Here is a 13,684-nt window from a genome sequence, read left to right on the forward strand (position 1 = left end):
TACATTCTAAATGAGAAAGGAAAATAATAGAAGTTAGAAACTTACTTAATTATACAGTACGTTCTCAATGAGAAAATAAAATAACAGTAATAAAAAACTTACTAAATTATGTCATTCAAATCTTATTTATTGCAACAACTTAAACTATTATGGCACTTTATGACCTCTCTTTTCGACTTTCACCAGAGCATATCTGTGATTGTCGATATACACCGGTGAGGATCCGAATATACAAGAATGTAGTGAAATATTCGGTCTTTCACCGACGTATTTGGTGAATGTTGATATTCTCCGGTGAAAGTCGACATTCTCCAATTTCGGTCTTTCACGGTAACATACACATATTGTGACAGGCTATTTAGGAAACCCGAAAAGCACAAAAAAAGACCAGACCAAATTAGAATTAAGTTTATCATCAGTGCACAGTTCTGCAGATTATTGCTCCAGTAGTTATTATTCATAATCATCAAAATGATAATCTTCAAAATTTCTCTTTCAGGCACAATTCGTTATCATGGTTGTTTACGCCACAATCATCGCTCCGTTGACAGGATGTTCCATAGTGAAAACGAGCATCATGATGGACTGCTTCTTTGCTGGAATATTTCTCATCCTTTTCTATGATTTCTATAGAAATTCTTTCCAAAGTTCGAAGAAGAAAAAATCTTGATTCAAAATTATTGATATTTAAAAAAAATGTAGTGATGTAGTAGTGATGTCTGCGATCTACCACTTTCAGTTAGTTAGTTAGTTTTTAGATGGCACCGAGAAAAGTGGTTTTTCTTTTAATATTTATTTTTCCCGCCATTTTATCGCACGTTCGAATATAAAAGCTATTAAACTTTTTATTTTATGAAGCTACTGTTACTGAAGGATGAAGCTATTAAAATTTAAATTTAATGGGTTATTAAATCAATTAATATTCCATTAATTAATTAATAATTATTTAATTTATTTATTCTTAAATATCTGTGTTTATTTTCATATATATTGTAATGTACATGACCGAACAAAATTTTAAAACGACCCTCTTAAGGGTAACTGCTGAAATTTAACGGAATCTAAAATTTTAAATTTTATTTAACGAATTAACAAAACTATTTTCATTTTCATATTATTAATCAGTTCTATTTATTTTCATTATTCATATTTAAAAATACAGCTTTGGTAAAGGTATCTAAGAAATACCTACAAGCGGGAGATCGCATTCAACATCATTAGCGAAAAACAATTTTATTCTTACGACAAATTCTACATAGAGATGGAATTTAGTTGATTCAATGAAGTAAAAATCGATTCTATTACTTATTTTTACAAAGAATTGTATATCGTCATTGAATGCAAAGATGATAAAGGAATAGCATACAAGTGTTTTCAAAGAAAACGAATTTATTCATTGTTAGTATTAGAAAAGTTTCTGCGAGCTTTGTACAATAAAAAATAAACTAGATAATAAATTTCGATATGAATATACAAAAATTTTGTTCTAATAAAACTTCATAATATCCTCTTCATTAGCGGAAGTATTTTGGAGTGGAAAGAGAAATTATTTATATACTAATAACCTGTGAAAATTTGTACACATAAAACATCAGTATTGATTTTAATTATCTGAAATAATTAATTAACGATTTATGATCTTTAAAATTAGATATCATTAACAACCTATAATAGTTAATATTATTACTATCTAATAACATCTAACTTCTTCGTAATTTTCATGCCCGCCACACAAGCAGGCTGCAGCCAAAGCATACTTCATTTTCCTTTTAATAAATTGTGTTCAACCTCCTTATACGTATATGCCCACCAGCGGCCGAGCGGTAAAGACGCTGAACGCTGGTAGTTCGGTCTGAGGTTCGAATCCCGCGAACGGGCTGGCTGCATGGGCGTTTTCGTGGTTTTCCCCATGTGTATACGAGCCAGTTTTTCTTAGAAAGTCCTCCACGAAAGGCATCCCTCCCCTTAGGCAGATAGCCCTAGTGTGCTTTGCCATAATTAAATACACCAACACCACACCTTTTACGTATATAGAAAATTTTACTAACTGAAGAAGTATTTTTTCGAAAAAATTTAAAAACTAAATTAAGTTAAATTAATTTTCCCTTAAAATTAATTAAAAATTTATATATTACCTATGGTTCATTATGACTTCTATGAAAGTAATATTCAGTATTAATGGTAAAATTTAACAAGAACTTTCAGTTATAGATATAAGCAGTTATCATATTTGACTAAAGTGTAACATAAGTTTTCCTAAAAATGTAATGGCAGTTACATGTCTGATCTCGTATCGAAGAACATTAAAAATCTAGAATGAAATGTTATAGGAAAAAGATAATGAAACCTCTGTCTCGGGGTGTTCTTTTAATTTAATGAATTACCATTAGCTCAGAAGCAATCAATCGTGAATGGCAGACCCATCCGGCTTTTAAGTGCTTCGTCACAAAGAACACTGACCAGGGTACACCACAGGAAATAGGCTGATAGTGCACCAGCGAAAAGAGGGAAAGGGCAGATGCAAACAACCGAACAGTGGTAGTCAAATCCGAAACTTAAAGTCTGGACAAGCGATCAGTCTGTGGCAATCACAATACAGTCCACAGCAACGCTATATGTCAAAATAATGCAACAACCGCCGTATTACTGCATAATGTTTAAAATAATATTCAAAATTTCCGAAGATTTATTACCAAAAATATGTATAAAGATGTTCTGTTGTTGTTGTTGTGAGTAATGCTTACTTGTCTGACCTATAAGCAGCCCAAGTCCGCGAAATCTCTCTTGGCAAGGAGCGCAAGTTTTTACACCTGGCGTTGGCAACAGCCTTGAGAACTTTACAGGTGACAGTGCGATTTAGCTCAGTTCCGTCCCCAGTTGATGGAGAGCACTCCGAGCGGACAGGTCTGAGGATCTCCCCCCCCTTTTACCCTACCACCACTCTTTGGAGATGACTCTCGGTTCCCCGCATATTTAGAGTGCCCCCATGCCGCACGGACACTGTACATTTATAAACATCCGTGCCTTTTCCGGAATTCTAAGTCGAGCCCTTCTGCACGGCAGTCATTGGCGTTAACCACTATACCGTTTTGGGCGGTAGAGATGTTCTACCGTCATGGGTCGAATGTGTGTGTGTGTGTGATTAAAGCAAAGCCTCGAGGGCTATCTGCCAAGAGGAGAGATGCCTTCGTGGAGGACTTTCTAAGAGAAACTGGCTCGTATACACGTTACACATGGGGAAAACCACGAAAACGCCCATGCAGCCAGCCCGTTTGCGGGATTCGAACCTCGGACCGAACTACCAGTGTTCAGCGACTTTACCGCTCGGCCGCTGGTGGGCCCATGGGTCGAATGAAAACCCTTTCTGTTGGTAGAGAACTAATCTGCCAGCTATCAACGAAACACCCTTAACAACCCTCTTCTTAGCGTAGCGAAAACAAATGTTTAAACATTTAAAGGGCTTATCACTTGTCTTCTGAATTAAAAATATTTTCATGGTAAAAAATGCCTTCAAATTTATGCTAGACAATATGATTTCTTTTGTATCCTTAGCGAAGTCTTTATTCCAGCTGAGTTTTAAACTCTTTTTTTTTTTTTTTTCACGTTATCTAGAAATGTCATGTTAGGATTATTTAATTTTTCAATTAAAATGGCTTTTTGATAAAACCACCATAACTATACCTCATATCGAACTCTGAAATTGCACTAATCATTTCTTCAAAACTGTCTCATTGCAGAGTTATTTCGGGTTTTAATTACATTCGTATTTTCCTAACTACAAAGTTAACACTCGGAATAAAAAAATTTCATCTGTACACCACATGACTTCCTTGTATTAGAATATTAAATTATACGCATTTTTTCTTGCATTTCATTTAAACTTATTGGATTGAATTCAATCTACTTCGCCGACAGCGCATAAACCACAATAGAATAAATGCATTCTTTAAAATTCACTCTAGTTTTTGTTTACCATAGCGACACTCTGTCGCTAGATTCACTTAACAGTATTATATTTCGTTCATATTATAACTCATAATGCACAAAATATATATCATTTAAAGAATAGAATTATCTAATCGTTGCCACATGTTCTATTCAAATACTATAATAAAGCTAGAATGATGTATAAAAGAAATTAAGCAAACAAAACAAAAAAGAAACAGTTTTTCACAAACGCTTCAGTATTTCTCATTCAATTAATTCAGGTCTCACTTCGCGAGAAGGCAAAAATACATAAAAACTCAAAATAACTATATTAAAAATTACGAAGTAAATCTTAAACGCTTATTTCCTCGAAAAAATTCCAGAAAGGATTAAGCATGATTTAAATAATAAATGAAGGTGTTATCTTTGTTGTTTCGAAGCTAAGTTTCTCTAGATTGGCAACAAATCGACTAGTCTCCTGTTTCAAATGTAAACATCAATGGCCGCCATTAAAAAAGGCTTAGCGGCAATTAAACAACTTTAAAATTGCTGATAATTCTAAAAATATTGCACACAGATTTACTGCATAAAAACCTTAACCGGAAGATAAAAACAACATAATTCAATCATTGTTAAAGCAAAAAATGTACAATTTACCAACATATAAGAGTAAAGAAACTGAGATCACTGAGCCGGGTAACAGAGTGGATATATATATAAATATATTTATATACGTTTGGTGCGGCCGATTGCAACCAAAATACGAGGTGCACATCTGCATGTTATAGCAGTCCTATATACAAAATTGCAACGTTCTGAGGCTACCCGTTTTTGAGTTATGCGAGATACGTACGTACATGCGCACGTACATACATACGTTCGTACAGACGGCACGAAAAATTCTCTTCAGAATTAATTTTAAACCAGTTTTATAATTTTTTTGAAGGAAAAGAGTCTTTTATTCTGTCCTTACGTACAGATATGACGCAAAAACATCGTTAAATTGCATTCGATAGCGGTCAAAATGGATATTTTCGTTGAAATATGCTGCCTGAAACTTTTCGCGATTACAATACTTCCTTTTTACTTCGTACAAGGAAGTAAAAAAGAAAAGAAGCGAATACAAAAATTAGATTTCTACATGTACCTAAATAACGTTTGCTTAAAAGGAATGACATTCGTTGTAGACTTAAAATATTTCTTTATCCTGATAAGAGGAAAAATTCACCATATTCGTCTGCCGCTATATCTTCGCGCACATCACCGAATTCTGTTTCATCTTCACCATCCCTGTTATTCTACTCAATAAATAAATAGTAATCTTCCATTCTATCTAGATTGTTAGATATATTGCTCTTTTAATTAATTTTGAATTGTATCGTATTTTGAATAATATATATTATATATTTATTATATATATATGTTTGTCTGTATTAAATACAACCCACTCTCTTCGCAGAATTATTTACTCCACACATTTGCCCCACACATATATTGTTCTCCTCATTGCTTATCAATTCAATATCGATCTCGTAAGGTAGCATTGGAACTATAACTTACTATCCTTGATTTTAGCATCAGTAATCGCTGAATAAAGTTAAAGTGTTCTACATATTATTTAAGGTCGAAATCGGCAACACAGACGAGTTAATTTCTGATTGGCCTACTAAATATGAAACTTTCTGATAGCTTCTAAAATGAAAAGTATTCACAAAAATTCAAAGGATCCATTGGTAAATCATTCTAGTGCTAAAATTAACTGGAATCAATTGGCTACTGAAATGTCATGATTCTGTTTCCTTACCCTCGGCCTACTAAGCTCTTAATGACATTTGCGATATTTATTGTGAATGTTTTAATTAATTTTTATGTATATTAGTTTTCTTTTGTGTGTGTGTTCCTATTAGTCAAAGATGTTTGAATTAATTGCATTATTTAAATTTGAAGTGACTTTTTTTTTACTTCCGTTTTTGCATGCCTCATGCATTACTTTGTGATGCACGAGGAAATATATATATATATATATATATATATTTTTTTTTTTTTTTTTGGTGAGGGGATCGATTTGAAACAATATGCAGCTCCAAAGAATGCAAATAACATGAAATACTCCAACGGTCATAATCCTCCTAACTTGAATTTGTTACAGCCATAATTCTCCAGCAGAAAATTATTTTAAATACATCGAAATACTTCACAGTTAAAATCAACACGAAATCATTTTTATCTGATATTTCAGTATTCATTAAATCTTAATTCTTCTTTGTCATGCTTTTAATATGATGTTCTTTAAGGGGACTCATACACCTTAAAACCCATAAGATCTTCGAATATATGACTGTTACAAGAATTGGGATATTTTATTTATTTTAAAAGCAATTACTTTCAACTTTTTACAGCTGATTACACAACATAGTTGCTTTCTGAAATAATAATCAGAAAGTTTGTGTTGCCACAAATATTTTTATAATTTAATCCGCTTTGTAACAAAATTTTTCGTCATGTTTCCATCTTGCGTGCACATTTTAAAACATTCTGTTGCATAATTTAATTCAATATTTAATATATAGCTTTAATAACATTTGGAAACTACTGTAAATCAAAAATTCTAAGAATTTCATGTTAAATTTATATTTTATTTGGAGTTGAGTTTATAAAATCTATTTTATTAAAAAAAGTCTGTAATGTTTTCTTCCATGAAATTTTCTAATATTAAAATATCATCGGATTTCTCGTTCAGTTAAAAAATAGTGCCCATATAAAGAATTCCAGCAAATTTCAAATATTTACCATTAGCCATTTTCAAAATATTATACTCGCAAGGTGGAAACATGACGAAATATTTTGTCACAAAGAGGATTAAATTACAAAAATATTTGTGGCAACACAAACTTTCTGGTTACTAGTTTCCAAAGCAGCTATATTATGTAGTCAGCTGTAAAAAGTTGGAAGTAAGTGCTTTTAAAATAAATAAAATATCCAAATACTTGCAAAAGTCACATACTCGAAGATCATAAATGGTTTAAGGTGTGTGAGCCCAGGTTCTACCCAATGTTTAAGCTAAAAATTCTGATGTGGACAGCACGTGATTCTCTTATACGGCCTAGTAAATATTTCTTTTTGCAATAAACTGATATTAAATATTGTTAGATATTTACAACAGTAAACTTTTATTAAATATTGTACACATTTATTGTTAGACTAATTACATATATAAACTGTTGTTATGTATATTGTTAGATGTTGATGCTTTAAAGTAAATTTAATACTGCAGTTCCAGAGTACACAAGTAACATCAAGTAAAAACAATAATACAGTACTAAAGCAGTTAAAGTTTACGCGAAGAAACCTCCTGTACAAACTACGAAAGAATATAATCCACAAAAAAATTGGAAATTAGAAAATACTAAAAAAATTTTTAATCTACCTAAAAAACATGAATTAAGTTCACAAACAATCAAAAACATTTTAAAGACAAAGAAATAATATACAGAGAATTGGAATAAATGGTCAATTAACTCAATTCGAGGCTCACACAGACTTATCAAAGAAAAGGCATGAGAAAACTCCAATTAAGCCAATACCATAAGCACGTTTCGTCAAACGAAACAATTGAGACTTAAAGCGGTAATTCATTAATAAACTTATTACATAATTTTAAAAAATCTTATTTTAGTAATGTCTCAATAGCTTCGTCTCTTTTCCCGACGTGCTTGTAATTAAAATTAGAATTGACAATATAGAAAATGTATATTTGTCACCATATATTTGTCACCATATCTATCTATCTCTCTCTATATATATATATATACAGGGGCCCATCAGCGGCCAAGCAGTAAAGTCGCTGTACACTGGTAGTTCGGTCCGAGGTTCGAATCCCGCGAACGGGCTGGCTGCATGGGTGTTTTCGTGGTTTTCCCCATGTGTAACGTGTATACCAGTCAGTTTCCCTTAGAAAGTCCTTCACGAAGGAATCCCTTCCCTTAAGCAGATAGCCCTCGAGGCTTTGCCGTAACTAAATAACGTAACCTAACTTATATATACAAGATGATTCTAAATTGTTTTTACAAATTAAGAGGGATGTAAGTCTCATAAAGATAAGCAATAATTACCGTAGAACATAGGGTCGCATTCCATTCTGAGAGGCAGAAAAGAGGAATATTAGAAAATTTCAACCTGAACTTACGACAGTAATGGGACAGAGAATGAAAGAGACCAAATGTTGCATAATCAGCTTAGTGAAAAACTCACAGAGAGTGCACAAAACGGATAAAACAGAAAACTCGGCCTTCGAGTGTTAATTCGAGCTCAAACTTTGATGGCAAATACCCCCAGATGTACATCTTTGGTTTGCAAGGTCTCAACCTCGCAAACGATTGCAACAAGTTAATTATCTAAATTATCAGGGGCAAAATTATCTATTAGAGGAAAAACTGCTATCTTGATATCAAGTATAAAAGGTAACAGTTTTTTGCCCCTCTGCCATCTTCTATCCTGTCTTCCTGGACACTGTACTGCGCTCATTCTACTTGAAGCGCCCTTCTATGGGACACGAAGTTCTGACATCCGGAACAAAGCATGAACTTTCCATGCTATTCTCGGCATACAACAAAAGTCGGAGTTAGTTGGTAACATTCAGTTCTTGATTAGGTAATTAATTTGTTGCAATCGTTTGCGAGGTTGAGACCTTGCCAACCAAAGATGTTAGTGTTTGCCGTCAAAGTCTGAGCTCGAATTAACACTCGAACGCCAAGTTTTCGGTTTTATCGGTTTTGTGCACTCTCTGTGAGTTTGTCACTAAACTGATTGGGTAACTTTGGGTCTCGTTCACTCTCTTTCCCAACACTATTGTAAGTTCTGATTGGAAGTTCTGATTGGAATTCAAATATTCCTCTTTTCTGCCTCTCAGAATGGAATGCGACCCTATGTTCTATGATAACTATTGCTCATCTCGATGAGTACTATCACCCCTTTTAATTTGTAAAAACAATTTAGAATCACCCTGTTTAAGGTGATAAACTTCTGTTGCCAAATTTGAAGTACCAAAAGTCGGCAAACTTGGCGAGCATTTGGCGACATTTTGGTCCAGTCCCTGTATAACTGTAATTGGAGTTGTGATTGAATAAATCTAATTGATCCCTATATGTAACTATAACCGTATCCGGCCATTCATATGCCTTCATGTTATTTAGAGAAGTAGAAGACATTAGAGATTTCTTTGCGGTCAGGAGAAACATATACAAGACCGGAGGGAGTGTTAGTTTCTCAGTTGCTTAGTTCAGCGCCAAGTACGAAGCGTTGAGAGATCTCTATTTGAGCTTCGCCTTTCAGATGCACTTGGCATTACGTTGTGTTTAACGCTCTTAATAGTTTGAAGCGTAACTGCTGGTTGTGCTCTATGACACTGAGAATAGCAATACGAGTGTTTTTGTGGAAATTTCCAGAACTGTAAAGTGTTTCTTTACCTGTACACACGCAAAAGTATCTTTAAGCAAAGTACAGGTACAAATGCCAGTTCCATTAATGACATCTATGCATATAACATCTAGTCTAGATAGAATTATTTTTTTTTATTTCTAGGAAATATGATTCTCGTGCTCAACGGACCAATGCTTTAATACCGGTTATGCCAGCTATTAAATAGGAAACGACCGTGGAAATGACAATTACTGTTGTTTTACTTCAGAAATCATTGTTGCGAAAAAGGAAATAATTCCAGATGATCTCACTGTAGGATAAGCACTTTCAAGGAAAATTGACTTTTGCTTTTTTAAGTTGGGCAGAGTACTACATATTTTATCTCAAAACTGATTGTTTAATAGTTTAAGGAATTTTATGATATTTTCTACTACAAAAATAACTAACTACAATAACAAGCTTCTGGTGACCTTCGGTACGATTAGTTTACGGCTCATTAGTTTGCAAAGTTAACATCTGTAAACAGGATTTCTACTAATACTGTCAGTAGTTCTTCGTTTAAATATTTCTAAAAAAAAATCTGATATGAACACAACATGACTTCCTTGAATGGCCTATTAAACTAACACATTTTTGCTGCATTTCATTCAAACGTATTCCCTCGAATTTCATTAGATATATTTCTCATTCAATTAATTCAGTTCTCAGAAAAAAAAAAGCAAAAATACATAAAAACTCAAAAAAAAATCTTTATTAAAAATTGAAAAAAAAAGGTAAAAATCAAGCACCAAATACAGTTAAAAGAGTTTAAAAAAATTTACAATTAAAAATTAGACTTTTCACGCAAAAACAAGCAATTCAACCAGCGGGCAAAAAGGCATATTTTTAGGTGCACGGAACTGAAAGTTTACTTTTGGTCCCGCTCGGCAAAAAGACACTGAATGTGCAAAACTGACTTAATTCAGTATTCTACTGAGTTTCAAATGTAAACAAATGACCGTTCGTTAGGCTTAATTCGCCACTTTTAACCTGTTGATAATTATGCAACTATTGCGGGCAGATTACCGAAAGGCATAAGAACCATAACTGGAAAATAAAAACTGAACATGACATAATCCAATCTAATTCAACCACTTTTAAAGCAAAAAATACACAATTCACCAAAATATTAAAAAAAAAATGAGCTAGGAAACATGAGAATATATATATATATACACTGAAGTGACTAAAGTCATGGGATTGCAATATACAAATATACAGATGGCAGTAGTATCGCGTAGAAAATGTATAAATACGAAGTCCTTTGGCAGGGCTTTCATTTGTGTTCAAGTTATTCATGTGAAGAGGCTTTGACGTGATTATGGCCGCACAACGAGAATTAACAGACTTTGAATGCGGAATGGTAGTTGGAGCTAGACGCATGGGTCATTCCATTTCGGATATCGTTAGGGAATTCAACATTCCGAGATCCACAGTGTCAAGAGTGTGCCGAGAGTATCTAATTTCAGGCACAACATCCCACCATGGACAGCGCAGTGGCCGACCACCTGCACTTAACGACCGAGACCAGCGACGTCTGCGTAGAGTTGTCAATGTTCACAGACAAGCAACACTGCGTCAAATAACCACAGAAATCAATGTAGTACGTACGAGGGACGTGTCCGATAGGACAGTGCGGCGAAATTTGTCTTCCTTGGGCTATGCCAGCAGAAGACCGACTGGAGTGCCTTTACAGACAGCACGACATCGCCTGCAGCGACTCTCGTGGGCTCGTGAGCATATCGGTTGGTCCCTAAACGAATGGAAAACCGTGGCTTGGTCAGATGAGTCACGATTTCAGTTGGTAAGACCTGATGGTAGGGTTCGAGTGTGGCGCAGACCCCACGAAGCCATGGACCCAAGTTGTCAACAAGACACTGTTCAAGCTGGTGGTGGTTCCATAATGGTCTGGGCTGTTTTTACATGGCATGGACTCGGTCCTCTGGTGCAACTGAACCGATCATTGACTGGAAATGGATACCTTCAGCTACTTGGAGATCACTTACAGCCATTCATGGACTTCACGTACTCAAACAACGATGGAATCTTTATGGATGACAATGCGCCATGTCACCGGGCCACAATTGTTCGCGATTGGTTAGAAGAACATTCTGGACAATTCCAGCGAATGATCTGGCCACCTAGATCGCCCGACATGAATCCCATCAAGCATTTATGGGACATCATCGCGAAGTCAGTTCGTGCCCAAAACCCTGCACCGTCAACGCTTTCACAATTATGGACGTCTATAGAGGCAGCATGGCTCAATATTCCTGCAGGGGACTTCCAACGACTTGTTGAGTCTATGCCACGTCGAGTTGCTGCACTTCGCCGGGCAAAAGGAGGACCGACAAAATATTAGGAGGTATCCCATGACTTTTGTCACTTCAGTGTATATACATACGATCTGTGTAACCTATTGCAACGAAAGAGGGATTTGCACAACTACATGTTAGAGCAGTCCCAAATACAAAATTTCAACGTTCTACGGCTGCTCGTTCTTGAGTCATGTAAGTTACATACGTACGTACGTGCATGCAAACGTCAAAGAAAAATCTCTTCTGAATCTATTTTACAATCGTTTTCGGCAAAGACAGCCCTTTATTCTGTTCGCACGTACAGATGTCAGGCAAAAACGTCGTTCGAATGATTTTGAGTGATAGAATCGGATATTTTGATATATGGTACCCGAAATTTTTCGTGATTACGATACTTAGGTTACTTCGTAGGAAGTAAATGGAGAAAGATACGTATCCGAATAAGGGCAGTTTTAGGAATAGCCAACATTTAATAAGATCTTTGAATGCTTAGAAAATGTGCAGTATTAGTACTGAACCTTTAGAAGCCTTCGTGCATTTATTACTTGGCTTATGTTCCATATACTCTACGGTTAAACTTTTTTAAGTTATGTGAGACGCACACCAACGTAGGTACAGATGTATTATAAAAATCCCTGCTGAATTCACTTTAAATCCATTTTATAGTTCGTTTTTGAAGAAAGCATACTTTATTCTGTTTGTACTTACAGATGTTACACGGAAAATCATCCAAATGAATTCGGAAACTGTCAAAAGGAATATTCCTGTTGAAATATGATACCAGAAATCTTTCGCGATTAGAATACTTCATTTACTTCGTACAAGGAAGTAAAAATGACTTAAGAAATCAAGCAAATTTGAATATGACTCATAAAATGCACACACTACGTATGATCGATATCTATTTTACAGACACTCTATGAATATAGCAGCTCAAAAATTTGATTTCGATCCTACACCGATGTCAGTATTAATACATGTACCCTAAAAAGTAATTATTTAATCAACTTCTTTCATATTTGACTATTCACCTTTACTAGGAGGGTAAGTTGAAAAATAAGTTTCCCCTGTCGACTGTGGTCAGAGTTGTGTATGAAAGTCAAAAAATAGAATGAGATATTAAAGATATGACATACCTTTATTTTTCCACATAGGTACCAAATACATTGAGACATTTGTCATATCGCTTGATAAGCTTCAAAAAGGTCCTCCAGGAAAAAATCAGGGCTTTGCATATGGAAGAAGCGTTAAACGGCTTGTTTCACTTCAGACACTTGTTTCAAACATCCGTCATCACCTGTCCGAAAGAAGTTCAAGGCAACTCCCTCTGTAGGTAAAGTGCTCCTCACAGTTTTCTGGGACGCCCAAGGAGTTTTGTTGCTGGACTTTTTGGAGGTTGGAACCATCAGTGCTACGCGCTACTGTTCTCACATCTGGCGTTCTGCTGTTGGATGACAATGCCAGACCACATTCGGCGACGGCAACGCAAAACCATATTGCAACTCTTGGTTGGGAGCGCCTACACCATCCGCCATACATTCCTGATCTCGCACCAAGCGACTTCCATCTGTTTCCGACTTTGAAGAAAAATCTCGGGGAAAGGCGCTTTGGAAAAAATACTGAAGTGAAACAAGCCGTTCAACGCTTTTTCAATATGCAAAGCCCTGATTTTTTCCTGGAGGGCTTTTTGAAGCTTATCAAGCGATATGACAAATGTCTCAAAGTACTTGGTACCTATGTGGAAAAATAAAGGTATGTCATATCTTTAATGTCTCATTCTATTTTTTGACTTTCATACACAACTCTGACCACAGTCGACAGGTGAAACTTATTTTTCAACTTACCTACGTAGTTGCAATATTTGTGTACTGTCTACCGTAATTTGGTGACAATCCCACGCATGTGCATTCTACACTGGGGTTGGATTTTGTGCAATGTCAGCAGTATGCCTGTGATGACATTTTTGCGTAGATGACATACAT

General features: G+C 35.1%; 1 protein-coding gene across 1 annotated transcript in view; it reads left to right on the top strand.

The window, feature by feature from the left end:
• LOC118195849 (uncharacterized) overlaps positions 1-5,379 on the top strand; it is a 137,247-nt gene extending 131,868 nt beyond the window's left edge. The window contains exon 15 of the mRNA XM_085823141.1: positions 500-5,379. Coding sequence (XP_085679267.1) covers positions 500-670 — 171 coding nt within the window. The 3' untranslated portion in view covers positions 671-5,379. The remainder of the gene's footprint in view (positions 1-499) is intronic.
• The last annotated feature ends 8,305 nt before the right edge of the window (positions 5,380-13,684 follow it).

The sequence above is a fragment of the Stegodyphus dumicola genome, chromosome 9, assembly GCF_044657685.1.
Source record: "Stegodyphus dumicola isolate Sdum_Otavi_A_Nest chromosome 9, ASM4465768v1".
In the NCBI taxonomy this organism is placed as follows: Eukaryota; Metazoa; Arthropoda; class Arachnida; order Araneae; family Eresidae; genus Stegodyphus; species Stegodyphus dumicola.